Source organism: Chionomys nivalis, chromosome 7 (genome assembly GCF_950005125.1).
Source record: "Chionomys nivalis chromosome 7, mChiNiv1.1, whole genome shotgun sequence".
In the NCBI taxonomy this organism is placed as follows: domain Eukaryota; kingdom Metazoa; phylum Chordata; class Mammalia; order Rodentia; family Cricetidae; genus Chionomys; species Chionomys nivalis.
Window position 1 is genome coordinate 86,808,441 of NC_080092.1, and position 22,142 is coordinate 86,830,582.

Sequence of the window (22,142 nt, forward strand, 5' to 3'; positions counted from 1 at the left end):
CGCCTCTCATTAGAGCCGCCGTTATTGTCCCGCCACACACCCCGCCCATTGACCCGGAACTCTTCTCTGCCAAGTCCCAGGTCCCAAGCTTCCACCTCCGCGCCTGCGCGGTAAGGTAACTTGGATGCCGGCGATCCCTGCCGAGAGAGGGAAGATGGCGCTTGATGGGCCAGAGCAGGTAAGGCTGCGGCGGCTCCGGGAAGGCGGCCACCCAAGCTGAGTGCGGAGTGCGTGTAATCTGAAGTGAGGGGTGGCTAAGAGCAAGGGGGTCGAGTGGACCAGGGGTGGGTGGACCACGTCAGACTGGACCCTGCCTGGAACTGGATCTGCTGTGTCAGCGCCGTCCGGGTTGAACAGGACAGGGGTGGATAGAAACTGAATGAAGAGCTAGGCAAGCGGGAATGGCCTGGGGCCGGACCAGGACTAGGGTCCTCCGTGTTGGCTTGTCTGTAGTAGTACACCTTGGGTTTGTATAGCTCTTGCCACAGAGCAAAAGCACTCCGTGGATATATGGCCCCGTGAGCCTCCTAAAAGTCTTCGGAGGTAGATGGTAATTGCATTCTTTTAGTAGATTCAAAGGGGAACGGTTAAAACCAAGAACTAAGCCTCTGAATCTGAAATTCGAACACACAGACCTCACCTATCGAGATCTGAGGAAAAGGAAATGAGATGTTTTTTGACCTTGTTTCTTAAGCCGTATGGTGAAGTGCCCTGGAAATAGTTTGGCTTAATCCCTTAGTAGTTTAGGCCCTTATTTAACAATTACACTTGTCTTCAGATGGAACTGGAAGAGGGGAAGGCAGGCAGTGGACTCCGCCAGTATTATTTGTCCAAGATTGAAGAACTCCAGGTGAGTACAGACACCAGAGGGAGCTAGTTGGAGATGCGAAGTGATGGGTGCAAATTTCCACCGCGAGTGCACTGAAGAGTTTTTTTTCCTCTGTTGTTTGTTTGCTTGTTTTTGGATATATGTGTGTATGCATGCATGGCTGTGTAAGTTTATGTGCACCATATCTGTGCAGGTGCCTGTGGAGGCCAGAAGAGTGCAGTGGATCCCCTGACTTGAGTTACAGGTGGTTATGAGTTACCAGCCGTGCCGAGAACTAAACCCAGGCCCTCTGCAAAAGCAGTAAGCCCTCTTAACTGCTGAGCAATCTCTTCAGTTCCCTCTTTGCGGTTAGGAATTAACAAGTAATGTAAAGAATATTAATAATGTCCTGCCCTTAACACCCATCTCTTTGATTTAGTATTTTTGAGTAGTACTTAGGGTTTGTTTGTTTGCTTGCTTGCTTGCTTACTTGCTGTTTAAGTTTTTCGTTTTATTTTATGTGTATGGGTGTTTTGCCTGCGTCTATGTCTGTGCCACACATGTGCCTGGCACCTGTGGAAGCCAGAAGAGGGTGTGGGATCCTCTGGAACTGGAGTTATAGGTTGTGAGCCAACATCTGGGTGCTGGAAATCAAAGGCAGGTTCTGTCTAAGAGCAGCCAGTCTTTTAACCCCTGAACCACCTCTCTAGCCCTGAGTCAAATTTTAATTTAAGGAAAAAGTACCACTGAGTTGGAGTGGTAGGCATACCAGTAATGCTGGCACTCAAGAGGCTGAGGCAGGAGTAGTATTCTGAGTTTGAAGTCAAGCTGGATTACATAAAACCCTATATGGAAAACAATAGCACTTGCGAGAGTTACGGTTAGCCAAAGGTGTAAGTGGGAATGAGAATGGGTTTGGAAAGGCACAGAGAAATTTTCTGAAGCCCAAGTGCATTTACGCCTATTCTATGTGGTTTACCTTTTCTTTTTATAGACAGTGTCTTCCTGTGTGCCCTAAACTGACCCAGAACTCCCTATGTAGATCAGGCTGAACTCAAACTCGACCTCTGCCTTCCAGGTGCTGGGATTAAAGACATGAGCCTCCACACCCAGCTTGGTGTATTTTTTTTTTTTTTTTTTTTTTTTTTTTTTGCTTTTTCAAGACAGGGTTTCTCTGTGGTTTTGGAGCCTGTCCTGGAACTAGCTCTTGTAGACCAGGCTGGTCTCGAACTCACAGAGATCCGCCTGCCTCTGCCTCCCAAGTGCTGGGATTAAAGGCGTGCGCCACCACCGCCCGGCTCGGTGTATCATTTTTTAATGCTTCTATATGTGATTTCATCACTCAGATGTGAAATAAAGCAGGATAGTAGATGCTATTGCCTATGTGTAGTTTCTTCCTTTTTTTTTTAATTTTTTTCTTTTTGATTTTTCGATGCAGGGTTTCTCTGTAAAGTCCTGTCTTAGAACTAGCTCTGTAGACCAGGCTGGCCTCAAACTCACAGAGGTTTGCTTGCCTCTGGCTCTTGAGTGCTGGGGCCAAATGTGTGCCACCACTGCCTGACTGTTTGGCTGATTTATTAAAACAGGATCTTATTGTGTAGCCCCGAATGACCCGGAACACCTCGGCTTTCATCCTAAACCTCCTTAGTGTTGGAATTACAGGCCTGTGCCAGCATGTCTGTCTTCTTGTTTTTCAAGACAGGGTTCCTCTGTGTGGCTCAGGCTTTCTTGAACTCAATCTGTAGACCAGGCTGGCCTTGAACTCAGAGATCCCCCTGCCTCTGCCTCCCAAGTGCTGGGATTAAAGGCGTGTGCCACCACCGCCCGGCCTATGCCTGCTTTTTTAATTCACTTTTCTAATTTTAGTTTTTGAAATTCTCACTGCATCACATATGCACACACATTTTTCCTCCTTCCAGTCCCTCCTGTACACCAGCTCCCCTTGTTTTCTCTCAAGTTCATGGCCTTTTCTTGTTATGTGTATGCACACAAATACATATGTGTTTGTATGTATATATGTATACACATACATACATGTGTTTGCAAATACATACATACAACCTGTTTAGTCTGTATATGGTGCCTGTATGTTTGTAGTGAGTAGGTGTCAGATAACCAGTTTGGGCACAGGGGACTGTCCCTTGGGGAAGATTATTTCTCCTCTCAGCACTCCTCACTTACCCATAGTTCTTTGTCTAGGGTTGAGGCCCCATGAATGAGCTTCCTCCCTTTCCGTGTTAGCATGTCCATTGGTGTCATCATTGTTTTTCTGACTTGTTTAGGCAGCCATGTTGATGAGACTTCATGAATGTAGCTCCTCTGGCATTCTAGGAGACACAATCTGACAGCAAACTTTTTGTTCCTCTGGCTTTTAGAATCATTTGTCCCCCTCTTCCAAAATGATCCCCAAGCCTTGGGTGTAGGAGTTGTGTGCAGATATATAAGTTGGAACCAGGCACCACAGTTTCTTGTTCTTCACATTTTGATTGGTTGTGGTTTTCTGTAATTGTCTGCATTTGTTGCCAAGAGAAGTTTCTCTGATAAGGGGTAAGAACTACATTTATTTGTAGGTATGAGATATTTGAGTGTAGTTCGGGACTGTGCTGTTCTAGTAAAGTGATAGCTGTAGGCTTTTCAAGACCCATGACTTCAACAACCCAGAGTAGTTCGTAGATTCCCCCCCCCCCCCAAACAAGCTCTAAGTCCAGTCAGAGAGCTGTTGGTCGCCACCATGGGATGCATGCCACTATTTCTGTGCTTCATAGGCACCATAGTTAAGCAGGCCTGCTGGCTGCTTCCTCCCTTGGAAGCTTGCATAGTTCCTTTTGGTGCCGTGAAAGCTAATCCTTGGGGAAAAGGCTTTCAGGTCAGATCCAACTCATGTGCTGTGGGTCCTGTGTTTGAAGTGCATGGTGTCGTTAGCAATAGGGACTTAACTTTCCACCTCTGCGGGTGGCAACCAAGGGCAACAGCAGTCGCCTATAATGTTTTGAGAGTCTTAGATAACCCTGACCAACTACTCAAAAGGTAGATACTCATACCTAGTGGGGCTTTTTGTTGTTGTTGTTTTCCTCTTTTTTGTTTTATTTAATGTACATTGGTGTGAGGGTGTCGGATTCCCTGGAACTGGAGTTACAGACAGTTGTGAGCTGCCATGTGGGTGCTGGGAATCGAACCCGGGTTCTCTGAAGAGCAGCCAGAGCTCTTAATCACCTAGCTATCTCTCCAGGCCCCTGGTGGGATTTTAACTAATTAGTATGTGGCCCTTGAGTGGAACATTGACAACCCAGGTGGGGAAATTTCATTTCAACTATATGTGTATTAGTATATATAGATTTATATGTATTATATATTATCTTATGTAGATAATGATTCCTTAATGACTTTTTCCAGACATCCTATATGTTTCTTCTTCCCTTTCTGATTAAAGCCTCCTGTTTCCCATTTCCCCCTTCAAACCACTTCTATCCCTCTCTGTTACACACACACACACACACCCATGGTCCCTTTTTCCTTTCCTGGTTTGTTCTTGCAGCCACTCCAGGTTGTGTCCACACATCTGAAGACTTACGGTTAGGAACTAATTTACTTTTAACTGGCAGCAGAACTCGGGCTTCCTTCTCACCTGAGGGTCTGCACCACGCCATATTCCCTCTTCAGAAGCCACTCCGTGAGAAGCTATCATCTTTCTCCATTAGATCCTGTTATTCCTGAACCAGTAGTGGACTAGAAGCCTTCTGTGATAGCTGCCTGTGGCTCCTTAGGAAACCTTGGCAGAGAGGACAGGGTCCTCAAATACTGCTGGAGTTCTGAAGCAGCAGCTCAAACCTACCTGTGAATGTCTCATCCAAGATACAGTTTCCTACATGCTATTATTGCCTTTGAGTAATGGGATTTGTCTCTTGTCCTCCACAGTTGATTGTGAATGATAAGAGCCAGAATCTCCGGAGACTGCAGGCCCAGAGGAATGAGCTCAATGCAAAAGGTGAGAGGGGAGAAAGTGGAAAGCGTCATGTGTTGGTGGAGGCAAGGTCTGGTGTTCCCAGCCTTCCATCTTCTGCAATGCTCTTGGTCTCCTCTCAGCCGAAAGTGAGCTCTCCACTGTTCTTATGTAGTTGTTTCCCTGCGCACCTCTTCAAATATCCACTGTAAACCCCTTTCAAGACCTAAGTTTCCTCTTCCAAATGGTAAAACAGTCTTTAGTTTATGCAGACTAGACTGAGTACAAAGGCGGTGCCAAATGAGAAGCTGGATGACTGGTAGTTTTTATGGTTGTGTTTTGTTTAGTTTGGTTTTTTTCTATTTAGTTCGACTGTTGCGGGAGGAGCTGCAGCTGCTGCAGGAACAGGGCTCCTATGTTGGAGAAGTAGTTCGGGCCATGGATAAGAAAAAAGTGTTGGTCAAGGTAAAATATGACCCCAAAGACCAGCTCATTGCATTCCCACCCTTTGTGTGTGGCCTTGGCTCATGTTACAGAAGGTTCCTGTGTTATCCCTGGTTGGGGGTGATGTGATGACTGTTGAGGAAAATCATGAACCCTTATTCTTCAGGTCCATCCTGAGGGTAAATTCGTAGTCGATGTGGACAAGAACATTGATATCAATGATGTAAGTGCAGCTGGTGATGAGGGGGAGCGGCACTGCCACACTGCATCCTGAGACTCCCCCTGCCCTTCATCCAGGTGACGCCCAACTGCCGGGTTGCTCTGAGGAATGACAGCTACACTCTGCATAAGATCCTACCTAATAAGGTGGACCCCCTAGTGTCACTAATGATGGTGGAAAAGGTGCCGGACTCAACTTATGAGATGATTGGTGGGCTGGACAAGCAGATCAAAGAGATCAAAGAAGTGATCGAGCTGCCTGTGAAGCACCCTGAGCTCTTTGAAGCACTGGGCATTGCACAGCCAAAGGTAAACATCAGACTTTCCTGGAGGCAGCTGTTTCTCCTGCCTCAGACTAGACCTCCTGAAGAACAGCAACAGGAGAGATTTCCAGAGCACTAAACTAGCTTGAATACAGTCCAGGACACTGATCTCCGTTTTAAAATCCCTCCCCTCAAGCAAGGGATCCAGCATAAGGCCCTCATTTATCGAAGGTGTGTATTCGATAAATGAAAGGGGTTGGCTTTTTTTCCCTAAGTGTGATGTATCTGTCCCCCTCCAGGGAGTGCTTCTGTATGGACCCCCAGGCACTGGGAAGACATTGTTGGCCCGTGCTGTGGCTCATCATACGGACTGTACTTTTATTCGTGTCTCTGGCTCTGAGCTGGTACAGAAATTTATCGGGGAAGGTAACTGTGGCTAAAAATGTGACTGTTGAGTGAAAGGGGAGAGGGTGGGATACGCATTAGCTCCTAATGCCAGGTTGGCCTTCACACAGGGGCAAGAATGGTGAGGGAGCTGTTTGTCATGGCACGAGAACATGCTCCATCTATCATCTTCATGGACGAGATTGACTCTATTGGCTCCTCACGGCTGGAGGGAGGCTCTGGAGGGGACAGTGAAGTGCAACGCACAATGCTAGAACTGCTCAACCAGCTGGATGGCTTTGAGGCTACCAAGAATATCAAGGTGAGGTGGCAGAGGCTTTCCGAAAAGCCAGGTAAAAGTGTGGAGTTGGCACACAGGCCCAAGAGTTGTTTGGCTGATTCCGCCCCTTCTTTTCCCAGGTTATCATGGCAACTAATAGGATTGATATCCTGGACTCTGCCTTGCTTCGTCCTGGGAGGATCGACAGAAAAATTGAATTCCCACCTCCCAATGAGGAGGTCTGTGGTAGATGGTGCTGGAGGAGCTCTGGCTATGGAGATAGGGTGCAGGACTTAGGGCTTTCTTCCTTTATCCCTAGGCCCGGCTGGACATTTTGAAAATCCATTCTCGGAAAATGAACTTGACCAGGGGGATCAACCTGAGAAAAATTGCTGAACTGATGCCAGGAGCTTCAGGGGCTGAAGTGAAGGTAACTGGAAGCTTCAGGGAAGCAGGGCAGTGTAGGGCTTCAGGGAAGTAGTAGAGCCAACTCAGGGCTAAGGGAGCCCAGCAGCAGGGCCTCAGCTTCTCTTCCCTGCTTAGGGTGTGTGCACAGAAGCCGGCATGTATGCTCTGCGGGAACGGCGTGTCCACGTCACTCAGGAGGACTTTGAGATGGCTGTAGCCAAGGTATGTGCTTCCACCTTCTTTGCTGCGGTGGCTCTGGACCATGGGTTCAGCTCACATTTACACAGCTCATAAAGCCCCACTCACACACGTATATTCACCCTCTTCTCCCTCCCTCTCCAGGTCATGCAAAAGGACAGTGAGAAAAATATGTCCATCAAGAAGCTATGGAAGTGAGGGTATATCCTCTGGGTGCATCCCTCAAATAAAGGTCTGTGCGATACACTCTCTAGAACTCTAGTCTGTTACTAAGTGACTGCACTGTTCAATGACCAGGTCTGGGTACCACCAATAAACAAAAGGATTTATTTAGAATTTTCCAAGTTTGCCAGAAATGGCATTTGCCAAGCCTTAGGCCCACCCTCTCAAGACCAAGTACAAAGGATAAAAACAATCCTCCCAGCTTTCTCCTTCCTCTCCAGCACGCACACACCCCTACTTAGCTGGGTTAGAGAACTGGCACATTCCCTCCCTCTGGGAGACTCCACCTCCCCCCTGCACAAGCAGCTGGGGGTGGGCAGCCTCATGGCATCCCAGGAGATGATGGCGGCTGTAGCCGCTTGCATAGATTAAGAAAAGAAAATAAGGAGGCACCAAGTAGGGCTCCCTGAAAAACCCCTGTTACCTCTGTACAAAAAAAAGTGGCTCCCACATAGAAAAAAACCTGCTCCCCAAATAGTGCAAATACCCAAAGAAAAGGACAAACCAGCAGCAAGGCTGGGCTTGTAGGAATGGCAAAGAACTTTGGTTGAGAAAGGCCAGGAAGAGTCTAGGTTGGGCCTCCTCTTCCTTGCGCAGCGCCCCAAAGCCAGCTGACACTGGCCCTAGGGTGGAGCCTGTAAACATGCAAACCCAGCAGCCTTTGGTTCAGAAATGTCTGTTACAAAGTTAAAGCACAACCTCCAGCAGTCCATGGGCCTGCCTGCAGGAGCTGAGGCGGCATCTTAGGAACCAGACTAAGCCAATGCTAAAGTAAGTAATAAGGCTTTGGGGGCCAAGCGATGAGGAATCCTAGCACTACATTTATGAAACTAGCTGGGGAGTAGAGGGTGGCAGGAGACACCTCACTCCATCCTACATGTCTGCAGCCCCAGCCAAAACCAAGAGGACGGTCTCCTGCCAGGTTCCAGGGCTGGGAAGGAAGGAAGCAATCCCTGAGCAATTAGGTCAGGCGAATTCCCAGCACCTGTTCCAGTTCCTGCCTTCGCTGCTGCACCTGAAGAAGAGAAAGCATGGCTCAGGCTTCAGCTTCTCAAAAAAAGAAGGCTAAAATGGCAGAGGCTCACCTTAGCAAAGATGTGCCTCCCAACTGCTTCCTGAGCCCAGGGCTGGTGGTAGAAAGCAGCTCGTCTCTCCTCCTCAGGGTTCCCAATCACATCCGTGATGATCTGTAAGGGGCAAGGGTAAGTAAGGTGTGGCATAATTCCCACCCTGAGCCAGCCTGCTCTGGGACCAGAATAGTGCTTTGGGTAAAAAAAGTCACCCAGTGTGTTAGGTGGGACCACCTTCAAAAAAGGAGGACTATACCTTGAGGTCTCGGCGTTGGGAACGGAGCCATTCTTGGATGAAGTCCTGGGGGTCAGTGCTAAAGCTAAGCATGAAGTCCCTCTGGGTCTTCAGCTGGTTGATGGACTCAATAGTCTCATGGATCTGGAGAAGAGGTGCAAGTGTCAAATTGTACTCCAGCCATGGAGACCACTCTTAGATCTAGGTCCAGAGGTCCCTGTCCTCAGTGTGCTAAGTGGAAATGACAGATCAGCTCACCCTCACTCTGGCCTCAGCGGCTGTGGAGACAAAGGACTAACCTTGACATCAAGAGAGGCAATCTCCTGCTGATTGGTGGTGGAGGCCAGAAAGTTGCTCATCTGGGCCTTCAGTGGGTCATCCACCTCCACATCAATGTCGTAGCAGGCTGTCTTCTTCTGGTCATTAGGATCCACGCTGCAGGCAGCAAAGGAAAGGAAATGGAAACATGGCCATGTACATGCCAACCGCCAAGCCTTCTATGAGTAAAGTTTGAGGCTGAATTCTGTTTTCAAAGAGCCATCCCATTTCTCTTCTGTTTACCTAATGACATGATTGATAACAATGGGGTCTGGATGCTGCAGCAATCCAGCCAGCTTCATGGGAATCTCAGAGAAACGGAGTCGGCCACAACTGAAGATCTAGAAAGAGCATCAAAGGCATGGTGATGCCTGAGGGCACGGAGGAGTAGCCTATTCTAGGGCCAGTAGACTGCAGTCAAAAGCTGACTTGCCCACTAGGGTTCCAAAACAGAAGAGCCAGGGGTTAAGAGAACAAGAAGGTGGACCCAGCTGACCTGGCGGAAGTAACGATTGCAGTTGATGTACTCCCGCTCATGTCCGTCCTGCAGCTGGTTGTGTTTGATGTAAAGCCACAGCGCTTGCATGATGGCAGCCCTCGTCTGTGTGTGCACTCCCAGCAGCCTTGCTAGCCGGGGGTCCAGTTTATACTGAGGAGGCTGGGGACAGACAGGAGTAAAGAAAGGTTCTTAGCTGGGCGGTGGTGACACACGCCCTTAATCCTAGCACTTGGGAGGCAGAGGCAGGCGGATCTCTGGGAGTTCGAGGCCAGCCTGGTCTACAAGAGCTAGTTCCGGGACAGGCACCAAATCTACAGAGAAACCCTGTCTCGAGAAAAAAAAAAAAAGTTCTTGTGCAGAGACAGAACAGGAAGGAGTCAGAGTAGTGGCTCTCAGCCTTCCCAATGCTGCAACCCTTTAATACAGTTCCTCACCATAAAATTATTTTCATTGTTACTTCATACCATAATTGTTACTGTTATGAATTCCAGTGGTCTTAGGCAACCCCTGTAAAAGGGTTGTTCGACCCCCAAAGGGGTCATGACCCAGATTGAAAACCACTGGGTTAGAGAAACCTGCTCCCCTCTCCTGCATGAATCCCTGTGCCTCTCCACGTGACCCTGGCATCTGTCACCTGATGATCCAGCATGAGCAGGAGGGTGCACTTGACATTGAGGTCTCCTGGTCGTTTCACTTGAAAGCCATCTGTTTCTTGGGTGGTGGGCATCCGATGCCACTGTCAGAGAAGAGGGGTGCAGAGCTTATCATTAACGGCACTCAGCCAGCACAATAACTTCATGCTCTGTATCCCCTGGCAGCTCATGTCCCTCCCTGGCTCTAGACCATTCTCACCTCCACCAGGTGGTTGTCAGGCCCATACAGCTCCTTGTCCAGCTCGATGACAAGGCTCTTGAAGAAAGATGAGAACTTCCTCTTCTGTTTGCTGGGCTGGGGATGGAAAGAGCTGTGAGATGGGTGTGCTCCTAATCGCTAATCAAAAGGGAAGACAGTTCAGTCCTGGAGCTCAAGGCAGTGGTAGGGAAAAGGCTCTCCATTAACCCCATAACAACCAGTGACTGAGTAAATCCAGACAGTCGACTGTCATCTATAGGAAAGCAGTAATAACTACAGATGTTCATCAAGCTCTGTGATGGAGCACTTGCCTGGTATGTGTGAGGTCCAGGGTTGGGATCCCCAGCATAGAAACAACAACCCCAACAACAACTCTAAGCTCTAACTGGATACAGATGTGCCCTTCCTAGGGATGTTAGGATTTCTTTTTTTTTTTTTTTTTTTTTTTGGTTTTTCGAGACAGGGTTTCTCTGTGGCTTTGGAGCCTATCCTGGAACTAGCTCTTGTAGACCAGGCTGGTCTCGAACTCACAGAGATCCGCCTACCTCTGCCTCCCAAGTGCTGGGATTAAAGGCGTGCGCCACCACCGCCCGGCAGGATTTCTTAAAGAGTACTCACGTCTGTCCACAGTCTAAAGTCACACCCACCTTCTCCCCTCCCAATACCTCCTTTCCCAACTCACATCATCCAGAAGTTTTCCCTCCACTCGAAGCTCCCAGGAAGCCACCTTGTCTGCTGCTGGGGTTCCCCCGGGGGTCCCTGCAGTTCCTGCATTATCACCATCTGTCTTGCTGGGGCTGAATGTATTGGAAATATAGATCCGAAGTTTTCGTTTTTGCTGAAGAGGAAGAACAATGAGCTAGAGGTGGACAGATGTGCTGGAAGCCCTATCATATTTTCTTAGAAATAATAACCCTTGGAAATTGGTAGTAGTGGTGTTAGCCTTCAAAAAACTCAACTTTGGGGGCAAGGGGAGACACACTGGTGGATTACTGATGATGCCAACACCACAGCTACATACAACATGATACCAGGCAAATCAGACGCCTCTGGAGCCAAGGACATGGCTTAATACAGCAATATATGAGATTAGCATATGTGAGGTTGTAGGTTCTAAACCCCCAGCCCCATTTAAACACCCACTACAGTCCTTTAATACCTTAGTCTCCTAGAAAGCCTCTACCGTTCAGGGGACTGCTCTAGATAATTAAAGAACAAAGAAAGAAAGACAAGGAAGCTTCTTTAGGGATGGGATGTGAAAAGACAGCTACTCTGTCTACTCTCTCTCGTGACCGGGAGCTGTGAGATTTACATTCTGAATCATCAGCCACATACATACATATACAGACATGTATACATACATAGTTGAAACAATGGTGTTGCTACTATAGCAAGTACTCACTACTGTGAATTATTTTTCTATTTGCTAGTATTCTATATTTATTTAAAACACAGTAGGCTGGGCACAATGCTTGTGATCTCAAGAGTACTCAGAAGGCAAAGGCAGGACTGAGTTAGTGGCCACACATAGCAAGGTATCATTTGAAAGCATACTAAATTAAGCTGTGCTCTACTGGGGGACCGCTCCCTGCTGTGGGAAGTACTGCTCTAGCCTAAGTAGATGAGCCCTGCTCATCCCTGGAAAGCAAGGCCAGGGAAGAAAAACAGAGTTTGAGAAGACTTAGGGTAGCATATACCGTCAGAGGCTTTTTGATAGCCTCTTGGATCTCCATCCGCTTGCGAGCAATGGTCTGGTCCAGCTTCCTCTCAAAAGCTAAGAGATCCATGTATGCCTGAGACTCTGGGACAAGTTCCCGGATCTGCAGATTGAGAAATGCAATGGCTTGCTTCAACCAGCTCTAGTTCTTACCATCCTCCCTTCCTTCCCTATTCCAGGATTGGGGAAGATAGCCTTCAATCCTGGCCAACCAGAGCTGGGCAGGCCTCCTAATGCACTCACTCGCTGAGGTAGAACCTTATCTGCCATCTTCCTCCTCTTTAACCTAGTAGGAAACAGAAGCCCATTTAAGAGGATAATAGTCCAAACTCCCTGTCTTCAAAACCCTCTCCCAAATCACCAAGAGTCTCCTTGGGATCAAGGTAGAGGGAATCTGTTAGCACCAGTGATGAGCTAGAAAGGCATGAGAAAGTCTTACCCTCGGCGCTGGGCAGGCATGGGGGGCTGGGCCTGAGGCACAAGCAGGCGTTTTCGGAATGGATCCATCATGGTAGGTGGCATGCCAGGTCGAAGTGGTGCAGCAGTGCCAAATGGGGAGCCAGCTGGAGGTCCCACCTGCAAGCCAGCCATGGGCATCCTGCTTCCTGGTGACATGCCAGGTCGCTGGATAAAGTGGGGCAATGGAGGTACACAAGTCAGTGGCAGAACCCTACGAGGTCCATAGCCCATACCCTCCATCTCTCTCGCACATGAGGAGACCTGCTAGAGACCAGGAACAAAGGGGAACAGGCGCCTGAGCCCAGCATGTAAACCACACCTGCCCCGCCCCTGCAACCGCCCTGGCAGCCGTGCCAACAAATGAGGCAGCCAGAGTCCATGGGTGGGAGGGGAGCACCACTTGCAGAAAGAAGGGCCAGGGGAATTTTAGGACTTATCACCACCTTTCCAACTTCAATATGCAATGTCCTGCCCCCTGGGATGAGAAGAGCCAGCTCTGAGTTATTTATAGAGACTTTAGATGCCCCACAACATTCTCGCTCTTCCTTTCCCCATCCTGAAGGAAAAACACTACTTGGGTGATTAGGGGCAATGCATAGCAACATAGGGGAGTACAGGGGGATACAAACAGTCTGATGGGGACATGCCTAGTGGCATGGCTGGGGAAAAAGGCAGCTGGTAGGATATCAAGCCGTAAGACAGCAGTACCCCAGGTGAGCAAGTACAATAGGATGGCTTGGCCATGTCACAACGTGTAGGGATGGCCCCAGGAGAGTACAGACACCATCTGGTCACCATATGGCCCCTACCAAAACCCGGACCTGTGCTCTCTCCCCGCCGCTTCTCTCTCACACTCTTCCCTACTGCCATGCCCCTACCTCTATGTCAAAAGACCCCCCCAAAAGGAAGTTATGGTTCTTGGGTGGCTTCTGGGAATGAGGGCAGCAGACATCTGGACTCTACCAATGGTCTGGGTACCACCTGGAAGCCAGGCTGCTGGTGGTTCAACTTAACCCTAACCATCCCAAGCTTCAGAATAAGATTGTCCTGGGATGCAAGGAGTAGAATGAGGGTCACCAGCAACAATCTGGGTGACATAAGTAGCTTCTTGGTTTCTCATCTAAAGCCCAGTTCTCTAACATTTCTGGGAGCCCTCCACCTCCCAACTCCATTCACAGGGCTGCTGCCTGAAAGGCCTGTTTGGCAGCTCTGCCTTGCACACACTGTCCCTGGCAGCTTCACAGGGCTGGCCCCAGGGCCCAGGTTATGCAATCAATCAGTACAACCAGACAACCAGGCCAGCCTGGGTGGAGATTCACACCAAGTTAAAGAACACCCCCCCCTCAGCATCCTGGAGATGAGTTTTGGCAATTTCTTTATCCAGAACTAAACCCATGTTCCCAACAACAGAAGGTCAGATTCATGACCACTAGCAGAGATGAAGGGAAAGAAACACGACCCAGAGACAAAGGGAAGAGCACAGGAGCAGGGTGACAGGGAATCATGTGGCAATTGAGGAGTTAAAAGTGGGAGACCCTGGGGCCTCGGGAGTCCTGCCACAAGTTTCTCCTCATCAGGAAGAAATTCATCAAAGCTGTTGAAAGGCAAAAAGACAGGCTATTTTTCTGCCCTAATAAGCCAGAGCCAGAAATTATAGAAGGGGGAGGGAAAAAAAAACCCAGGATAACCACAGCTGTTAGACCCCCACCATCATCCAAGACTTGAGGTTTTCCTAGGGTAATTGCAGATATAAGCTGAGGTGCTCCAGTCCCCCAAGAAGCTCCCCACTGAAGTTCATAAATCCTGCAGTACTCCTGAGCCCTCCGGGAAACCCCAAGTGAGACAGCCCAGGCAGGCCTAGAATAGGCCCCAACCAGACATCTGCTCCAGACTTCTGGGGCTCCGGCTTCAGGCCCCCAGCTCACCCAGGGCCTTGGGGGAAGGCTGCTCACAATTCAAGTCCCAGTTCCCCCTTGCCAAGCTCTACACCTGGGCTTTGAAGAGCCAGAAACTCCTCCCACTTAAAAACTCAGGGTTAGAAAACAAGAAAGTCACATCCACAGAGTCTCAGCCTCTCTGCCTGCCCACCCCACCATAGGGGTGGGTGAGCCTGGTTCAGTCCCCTAGCCCCCAGAATGCAGTAACTTCTTCTACTTGGTCAAACACCCCACATTCCAGACTTGATTCTATAACCACCAAAGGCTAGGCCTGGTTCTGCCATCTCTGGGCTAGGAATCTAGGGCGCAAGGAAGCGTGCTCTGCTCTGACCCAAAGCCTGTAGCGCTGATCTTCCAGATGGCTGCCTAGGCCTAAGAGCCTCATCTGGAGAACGTACCCTTACCCTATGAACAGAACCCAGCAATAATGCACAGTAGGTTCTTTGTTTTGTTTTTGATTGTGGTGTTAAGCCCTTCAGCTGACTGTACTTTCAAACTAGAATAACGCTCTAGAGGTAGCTGGGCCATTACTTTTATTTTGACAAGCTCCCCAATATGCCCTGCTTGGGCATGCAAATTCCTGCTCTTCCTGCTCTAACCAGGAGGAAACCCTTAGTCCTCAGACCCCAAGTCCTTTAGGAAGCTAGATACCTGGACATGGAAAGAAGCAAGCAGAAAAAAAAATTTAAAAAGAAGTAAGCAGTGTTAACTGGGTTCTCCTTACCCCCTCTCTCCCCTGCCCTTTCCCAGAGAAAGAGGAGGAGGAAGAAGCTGAGAAAAAGAAGATGATGATGTCAACCTGGCTGGTGTGGGATGCCCAGTCAAGGCCATCTTCTTCCTCACACCTAGAAGCCACAGCTCTCCATCTGGCCACCCTGGCCTCAGCATCGGCCCAGGGCCACTCTCTACAAAATATGGAGGAATCTACCTTCCCATCGTCATAAGGGTCTTTCCCAAGGGCACATTTTCTATCGGCTGTGTGCCAAGGAACTGGTCTGCATACTGAGTTATGGGACAGCCAAGACTTCATAGAGAGAGGGTTAAAAAACCAAGCACACAGATCTCCCCTAGTGCCTAGAGAAAAGGAATCTTCCACATCAGTTCCAAGCAAGCAGAGGCAAGGGCTAGAATAACTGATTTGGGACTCATCAGTGATCCTAGGCCCATGAATCTCCAAAGAGAGCAACACGGAGAAGATAAACTCCAGCTAGTATCCTTAGGACCAAGTCTATCTCTGGTCATACCCGAACTCTTCATTTTCTTTTGAGAAATGAAGAGGAAGGGGTTTTGGCACTATTCCCACCCCATCCCTAGCTAGTTATCTCCTTAGAAATTTGGTTCCTGGTGGAATATGCACACTCTACGAGGACCTATTTCTGAGGCTTCTACCTCGAGACACCAGCAGAGGACAGAGTAAGCTAAGGTGCACACTTTCTGACATTAGTAACAGGGCACTGTGGCGCACAGGCTGAGATGCATATGGCCTTATCAAGAACACGGAGAATAAGCAAAAGTAACGGAGTGGTTGGGTGTGGAGGTGCCTGGCTGTAATCCCTTGAGAGGCAGAAAGAGTTCAAGGCCAGCTTTTTGGCTACACAGAAGCCTGAGCTGCATGAGATCCTACATTAAAAAACAAAGAACAAAAGTGACAAGGATGTGGGAAAAGGACAGACACAATCCCCAGGCACTCTGGAAAAGGGGTGTAGCTCACTAATACAGCCAAGTGCAAAGCCCTGCCTCAGTCCCACGCTCAGCACCAAAATGCAAAAGCAAACCATAAAGCCCTCAAACTTTCTGGAGCAACTTGCAACCAGAGCATTGGGGAAGGAAGCGCCCCACATGCAGGATCAAGCTAAGTCCCCAGTGCACTGGCCACAGAATCTTGTTCCGTGCTCCTCAGTGGCCTTTGAAGCTGCAACCTGAGAGTGCTCTCTTCCAAGTCAGAAGGGTCAGGGCAGCACCCTCTGAAGCAGCCGCTGCTGACTCCTGCGGCCCCAGAGCCCCACGACTCCAAAAGCCTCTCTGCTCCTCCAAACTTAACCGGATACTGACACCAAGAAGAAAGTCCAGGACAGAGCGTATCTAGAATATTCTGTTGCTGGAACTGGGCCTTCTTCAGACCTGGCCGCCGCCGTCTCTCGTCTAACCTGGAGTCATCTAGGGTCCCTCTCCTTAGTCCCCCACGTCGTAAAAAGCCAGGCTTCCTTCCTCCTCAGCCAGCAGCTGGGAGCCATCTCAAGACACACTAACGCTCTGCCAGTTCCCAACTAAGAAAAAAAGAAGAGCCAAGGCAGAGTCGCAGGAGACCAAAGCCAAAGAAAGGATAACCCTGTTTTCTCAGTAACGACCCTGTTCCCTATCTCGGGTCACCCCCTAGCCCCGACTCTGGGATCTGCCTTGGACTTTTCCACGAAGCCTACATCTTTAGTTGCTCAAAAGCCGTGTGCTAAGAAGCCCCGGGACTCTTCTCACTGCTCAAGCCAGCCCTCCACCGGAGAGCCTCTCTCACCTTTTCCCCGACACTGCCACTAACCGAGGGGCCCCGCAGTGTCCCTAGGGCCGCCTGTGCAGGGACTCCTCCTGCCCTCACCTGAGGCCCGGGGAGACCGAACAGGCGCCCTCGCGCCGGCGCCCGCCAGCCTTCCTCACCTGGTACTGTGCCGCGGGGCCCGCGGGGCCCATGGGGCGGAAGGCGGCGGCTCCCGGGACCCCCATGCCTCCAGAAGGCCCCGGGCCTCGGAGAGCCGGGTTGGGCAGCATTCCGGGTCCCGCAGGAGGAGGCGGCGCACCAAGGGCCGCGGCGACGGCGCCGCCGCCGGGGCTCAGCGGGGGCAACGGGAACCCGCCCGCGCCACGGCCCGACATCGCTCTGTCCCGTCCCGCGGTGCAGCTATCCGGACTCCGGGCTGTGTGTGTTGAGTCCGCTCCGCGAGCTGCGTTCCGCGATCCGGGACTTTCCGATTTTATGGCCGGGTTCCGGGATTTTCTATTCCAAGTTCGCCAAGTTCTTCACGGACCAGCTTTAGGAGTCGCTGCCCCTCGGGCTCCGCTCCTGTCGGGGAGACTCCAGATCCGGGATGTGCGCCCAGCCCGCCGGCCTCTCCCGGCCCCCGGAGGTTTGAGCGCCCGAGTCCAGTTACCCAGAGGCGGTAACGAACGCCCAGCCCCGCCCCGCCCGGGCCTGCCACAGCCCCGCCCCCTCCGGGCAGCCCAATCGGGAATACCTCTTCAAATCCCGCCCCTCGCGAGACCCGCCTCAAGCAGGCACCCTCCATAGCAGCCGGTCTCAAAGCCCCGCCCTTTGGGACCGCCTTTTTTCCCCCCCCCCGGAGGAGCAGGAGCGGAAGCTGCACGCGGAAGCGCTGAGAGAGGCGCGGGGTCAGAGTTCAAAGGTCACGCTCGTAGCCCATCCCACCCTCACCCCCACCCCCACCCCCGTAAGTAGTAGTAGTTTGCTCCTTGCTCCGCAGTGTGGATTCCTCCGCGTGCTACCCGGTATACCCTTCCGAAACAGTTCTGGCGAGTCTGCATTTTCAACCTTAAAAACAAGCACAAGCGATCTGGGGCAGAATAGCCGCCATCAAAATTTTTTTTTTTTTTCGGGACAGGGTGTCTGTAGCTTTGGAGCCTGTCCTGGAACTAGCTCTTGTAGACCAGGCTGGCCTCGAACTCACAAAGATCCGCCTGCCTCTGCCTCCCCGAGTGCTGGGATTAAAGGCGTGCGCCATCACCTCCTGGCTTTTGAAGAGCACATCCCAGAGTCTGAGGATGTAAGCCAGTATAGGATAGAGGGTGTTTACTCTCCACCACATCACCTGTACCCCCTATCCCCAGAAGCTTACATTGGTTGCTCAGCGCTGCCAGGGACATGGGTGGCCCCCAGATGTGACCCAGCTAGGTAAATGACTTGGCCCAGCTCAGAATTCTGTTTTATTTTGTTTGTCGAGACAAGAGTTTCTCTGGATAACAGCCCAGCTGTCCTGGAACCCACTCTGTAGATCAGATTGACCTCAAACTCACAGAAATTTGCCTGCCTCTGCCTCCCGAGTGCTGGTATTATAGGCGTGCGCCCACCACCACTGCCCAGTCAGTACTCTTAAAGGCAGAGCTCCCTCCCCAGCCCTTCTAGCAAGATCTTCAAGGGTATGATGAGTAGCCCACACTTTTAAGTAGGCCGGAGAGAGGCTTTTTTATGCTAAATCCTCTGATTCGTGCTTTTATCCCCAACCAAATGATTGCTTCCTTGCTTATACTAACAGCTCCAATCCATGACGGTCTGCCGTTTCTCAGAAGCTAGCTTTACTCTGTACCTCATCACATCTCTTTCTGTTATTTTGAGATAGAGTACCGCTATATAGCCTGTGGCCTGGAACTCCCTCTGTAGACCAGGCTGGCCTCTTAACTCAGAGCTCCATTTTCTGAATGCTGGGATTAGAGGCCTGGATTCCAGCACAGCCATCTCTCTTCATATTCTTTTCTCAGCTCCTGCCTCTTGGCCATCTGCGACACTCTCTCCTTTCTCCCCAAAAGCCGTCAGTCTGGGAACAGGCCACTAAAATTATGGTCCCTTCTACGCCTGCAAGGTAGAAAACTAATGTCCACTTCAGCCTCTGTAACTGCAATAGCTCTCCTGGGGACAGTGGAGAATCAGGCTCCTCTGGGAAGTTATTCCAAAGGGTTTCTGCCAGCTTGCCTTCAGCCCAGAGCCTTATTTAAATGTAAGCCACCAGGAGTACAGGTACGGCACCCTCAGTAGGAAACTACCTCTGTGGGCAAGAGGCAGGTCAGGGTTACAAGTCCCAGGCCAGCCTGAGCTCTACAGCAAGACATTACTTAAAAAATAATTTAAAAGATTCCAGGCAATGCTGGTGCATGTCTTTTTTTTTTATTATTTATTATGTATACAACATTCTGCCTCCATATATGCCCACACGCCAGAGGAGGGCACCAGATCTCATTACAGATGGTTGTGAGCCACCATGTGGTTACTGGGAATTGAACTCAGGACTTTTGGAAGAGCAGCCAGTGCTCTTAACCACTGAGCCATCTCTCCAACCCCCTGGTGCATGTCTTTAATCCCAGCCTTTGGGAGGCAGAGGCAGATGGCGCTCTGTCAGTCAGTTCAAGGCAGCATGGTACACATAGCAAGGTCCAAGTCAACCAGGGCTACATAGACCCTGTCTCAAAAAAAAAAAAAAACTGTCATAGACCTGTATTGTACCTGTATTGTAGATGAGAATTTTAAGGGGTTTTTGTTTGGTTGGTTTTGGTTTTTTGGTTAATTGACTGGTTATTTGGGAAGGGAGGGTTCATAAATACTTTATGATTAAATGTGAACAATGACATTAGGTCATCTGTACTTCAGTGCTGCAAGGCAATTTCCTAATATTATCTTCATCTGAGGACGCATCCTTTTACACACTTAGAGAGACATGTAGTACCAGCCCAGCATGCGGTCACACAGTTTTAATCCCAGCACTCAGGAAGCAGAAGCACATAGATCACTAGGAGTTCAAAGCCAATCTGGTCTACAGAATGAGTTTCAGGTCAGACAGAGAAACCCTGTCTGGAAAAACCACACACACAATGGAATGAATGAATAAATGAATGAATGAATGAATGAATGTCCACAAGATACCACAGAAAAACAGAAACCTTTAATGGATGTAAGGGATTAATAAAGACTTCTGAGCAGTACAGGATGAGAATCAAACCAGTGTTACTGAAACATCGAGGGTAAAATAAAAACCACTTCTGCGATCACAGCCTAACAGGTAAATGATACAGAGTGTAGAGCTTGCCCATGGAGGATGCTGGTGTAAAGGCCTGGTCTTCAGTCCTAGTTCAGCCTCTTAGCCTGGAATACCACAAGAAACTTCAGTGACGTCGCTCGCTCTGGGCTGCAGTGACAAAGAGAAGCTCATGGATTTGGAAAGATTTTGGGGAGGAAAAGAAGACCTGTAGTGTTTACAGCGTTGCTTTGGTTCTTCCTTCAGAGTGACTGCCAGATGTTTTCTGGTTTCTAAGCTACCGTATCGTTTCTGTAATGCTGCTTTGCTCTGGGCTGGAGAGGTAGCTCAGCTGGCAGAGTGCTTGCCTAGCACGCATGAAGTCCAGGGTTCCATCCCCAACACCGCATTAACACTGGTGTGATAGCACACGCTTGTAATCTCAGCACTCGGGAGGTAAAGGCGGGAGTGGAGGAGATTCGATTTCATTATTGGCTCCATAGTGTACGTAAGATCCTGTTTCCAAAAAAAAAGAGGGGGACACTTTGCTCTATGAAAGCCAAGTATGAGAGCAGGCAAGTGAGTCATCTCCTGCCAGGTCAGGAAAAGGTTGACTTGCAGTTGTGTGGAGCCACGGCTTGCTGTTACCATCCTAGCATGTTCTTCATATCATGTAATAGCATCAGTGTTTGGCAGTAGAGAATCAGATAACACACATGAAACAGAGTTATCCAGCCACTAAAAAGGATGGGGTAGGGCCGGAGAAATAGCTCAGAAGTTAAGGCTGCTTTCTGTTTGTATTATAGTTACTTTCCTATTGCTGTGACAAAATGTGGTGACCAATACAACTTATAAAAGAATGCATTTGACTTGCCTTATGGTTTCAGAGTCCATGATCGTGGGGAAAAGGCATGGTGGCAGGAACAGCTTAGAGCTCACATTTGAGCCAAAAGTAGGTAGAGAGGCACACTGGGAACGGTTGGAACCTTTAAACCTGAAAGTCCACTCCAGGGTCACACCTCCTTCAATAAGGTCACACCTCCTAATTCTTCCCAAACAGTTATTTCAATTGAGAACCAAGGGTTCAAGCATTACAAAATCTGGCTGGAGAGATGGCTCGGTGGTTAAAAGCACTGGCTGCTCTTCTAGAGGACCCAGGTTGGGTTCCCAGTATCTGCATGGTGGCTCACAATCTTCTATAACTCCAGCCCCAAAAGCTCTGACACACATACATGGTATGCTCATATACAAACAGATGAAACATTCATACACATAAAACAAATAAGTTTTAAACCCACAGAACTATATAATGCACAGAATTTCAGTGTAAACTACACCTTAACAATAACACATGAATACTGCTTCATAAATTGTAACAACTAGACAACACCAATAAAGGATGTTGATAATTGGAAAATTGGAAGGAATAGGAAACTCTCTGTTCTTTATTTCTGCACATCTAAAGCTGTTTTTAAAAAAATGTCTAAAAGCAGAGGGGAAAGGAAGCAATGAGTTTCATGGCTAGAGCCAGTTCAGAGCACTCTTACAATCTCTTTACGTCAGAGTCCGGGGCACAAGTCTACCATCTGTTCTCCCATACAAGGCAGAAACTGGGCATCACTGTGGTTCATCCCTGGTCACGTCTCAGAGCCTCCAAAGGTGGAGGAATCCATACCCAGAGCTACTGGGGTAATTAACAAGAGCCCGTGACTGCAGGGGAGCAACCATGCAGGGACCTCTACTGACGTTGCTGACTTCCTCTGGCTCCCATTCTGTCCTAAATACCCTTGCTGTCTGGATTGCTATCGTTAGCCCTCTTTTTGTTTCTGTATCTAGACACACTCACCCCCCCATCCCTTCAATGACCCTAAATCTCTACCTCCAACCCCCAGCCCTCCTCAGGGCTTCTGATCCATATCTCCAGCCCCCAACAGATACTCAAAAAGCCACGTAAGCCCACGTGCTCAGAATCAGTGTTTCGCTGTCATTATATTGGCCACCTCTCGTCTGTGTCTGTCCTGGTGAAGCGCACAAGGACACGGAGAGACACCAGGCGCATTCTGCTGGCTAGTGACTGCTAAGGATGTAACCCAAGTAACTGAACAGACACAAAGACTACAACCAGGAAAGCCTGAGGCACCTACACCCTTGCCACCTGCA

The 22,142-nt window shown here is 49.5% G+C and overlaps 2 protein-coding genes across 2 annotated transcripts; one reads left to right on the forward strand and one right to left on the reverse strand.

Annotated features, from left to right (window-relative positions):
• The first annotated feature begins 72 nt into the window (after positions 1–72).
• Psmc5 (proteasome 26S subunit, ATPase 5) lies at positions 73–7,190 on the forward strand. The gene is made up of 12 exons (XM_057774221.1): positions 73–178; positions 779–850; positions 4,724–4,793; positions 5,116–5,213; positions 5,359–5,415; positions 5,490–5,720; positions 5,974–6,100; positions 6,190–6,380; positions 6,479–6,577; positions 6,658–6,768; positions 6,882–6,968; positions 7,089–7,190. Exons 1-12 carry the CDS (start codon positions 125–127, stop codon positions 7,140–7,142), a joined length of 1,251 nt encoding a protein of 416 aa, XP_057630204.1. The 5' UTR covers positions 73–124; the 3' UTR covers positions 7,143–7,190.
• A 52-nt stretch (positions 7,191–7,242) lies between these two features.
• On the reverse strand, positions 7,243–17,386 carry Smarcd2 (SWI/SNF related, matrix associated, actin dependent regulator of chromatin, subfamily d, member 2). Its single transcript, XM_057774220.1, has 13 exons — positions 16,903–17,386; positions 12,297–12,481; positions 12,101–12,143; positions 11,838–11,960; positions 10,823–10,978; positions 10,141–10,236; positions 9,923–10,024; positions 9,286–9,447; positions 9,033–9,130; positions 8,771–8,906; positions 8,493–8,615; positions 8,252–8,353; positions 7,243–8,181 (listed from the first exon to the last, which is right to left on the reverse strand). Exons 1-13 carry the CDS (start codon positions 17,116–17,118, stop codon positions 8,128–8,130), a joined length of 1,596 nt encoding a protein of 531 aa, XP_057630203.1. The 5' UTR covers positions 17,119–17,386; the 3' UTR covers positions 7,243–8,127.
• Positions 17,387–22,142: the final 4,756 nt, after the last annotated feature.

What these genes read in the sequence shown, in the direction of transcription:
- Psmc5 (XM_057774221.1), top strand. Translation starts at nt 125, where the DNA reads ATGCCGGCGATCCCTGCCGAGAGAGGGAAGATGGCGCTTGATGGGCCA. An exon ending in AGAACATTGATATCAATGAT is followed by an intron (nt 5,416 to 5,489) that starts GTAAGTGCAGCT and finishes CCCTTCATCCAG; the next exon opens with GTGACGCCCAACTGCCGGGT. An exon ending in TCCCACCTCCCAATGAGGAG is followed by an intron (nt 6,578 to 6,657) that starts GTCTGTGGTAGA and finishes CTTTATCCCTAG; the next exon opens with GCCCGGCTGGACATTTTGAA.
- Smarcd2 (XM_057774220.1), bottom strand. Translation starts at nt 17,118, where the DNA reads ATGTCGGGCCGTGGCGCGGGCGGGTTCCCGTTGCCCCCGCTGAGCCCC. An exon ending in ATGCCTGCCCAGCGCCGAGG is followed by an intron (nt 12,144 to 12,296) that starts GTAAGACTTTCT and finishes GTTTCCTACTAG; the next exon opens with GTTAAAGAGGAGGAAGATGG. An exon ending in ATAAGGTTCTACCTCAGCGA is followed by an intron (nt 11,961 to 12,100) that starts GTGAGTGCATTA and finishes CTCAATCTGCAG; the next exon opens with ATCCGGGAACTTGTCCCAGA.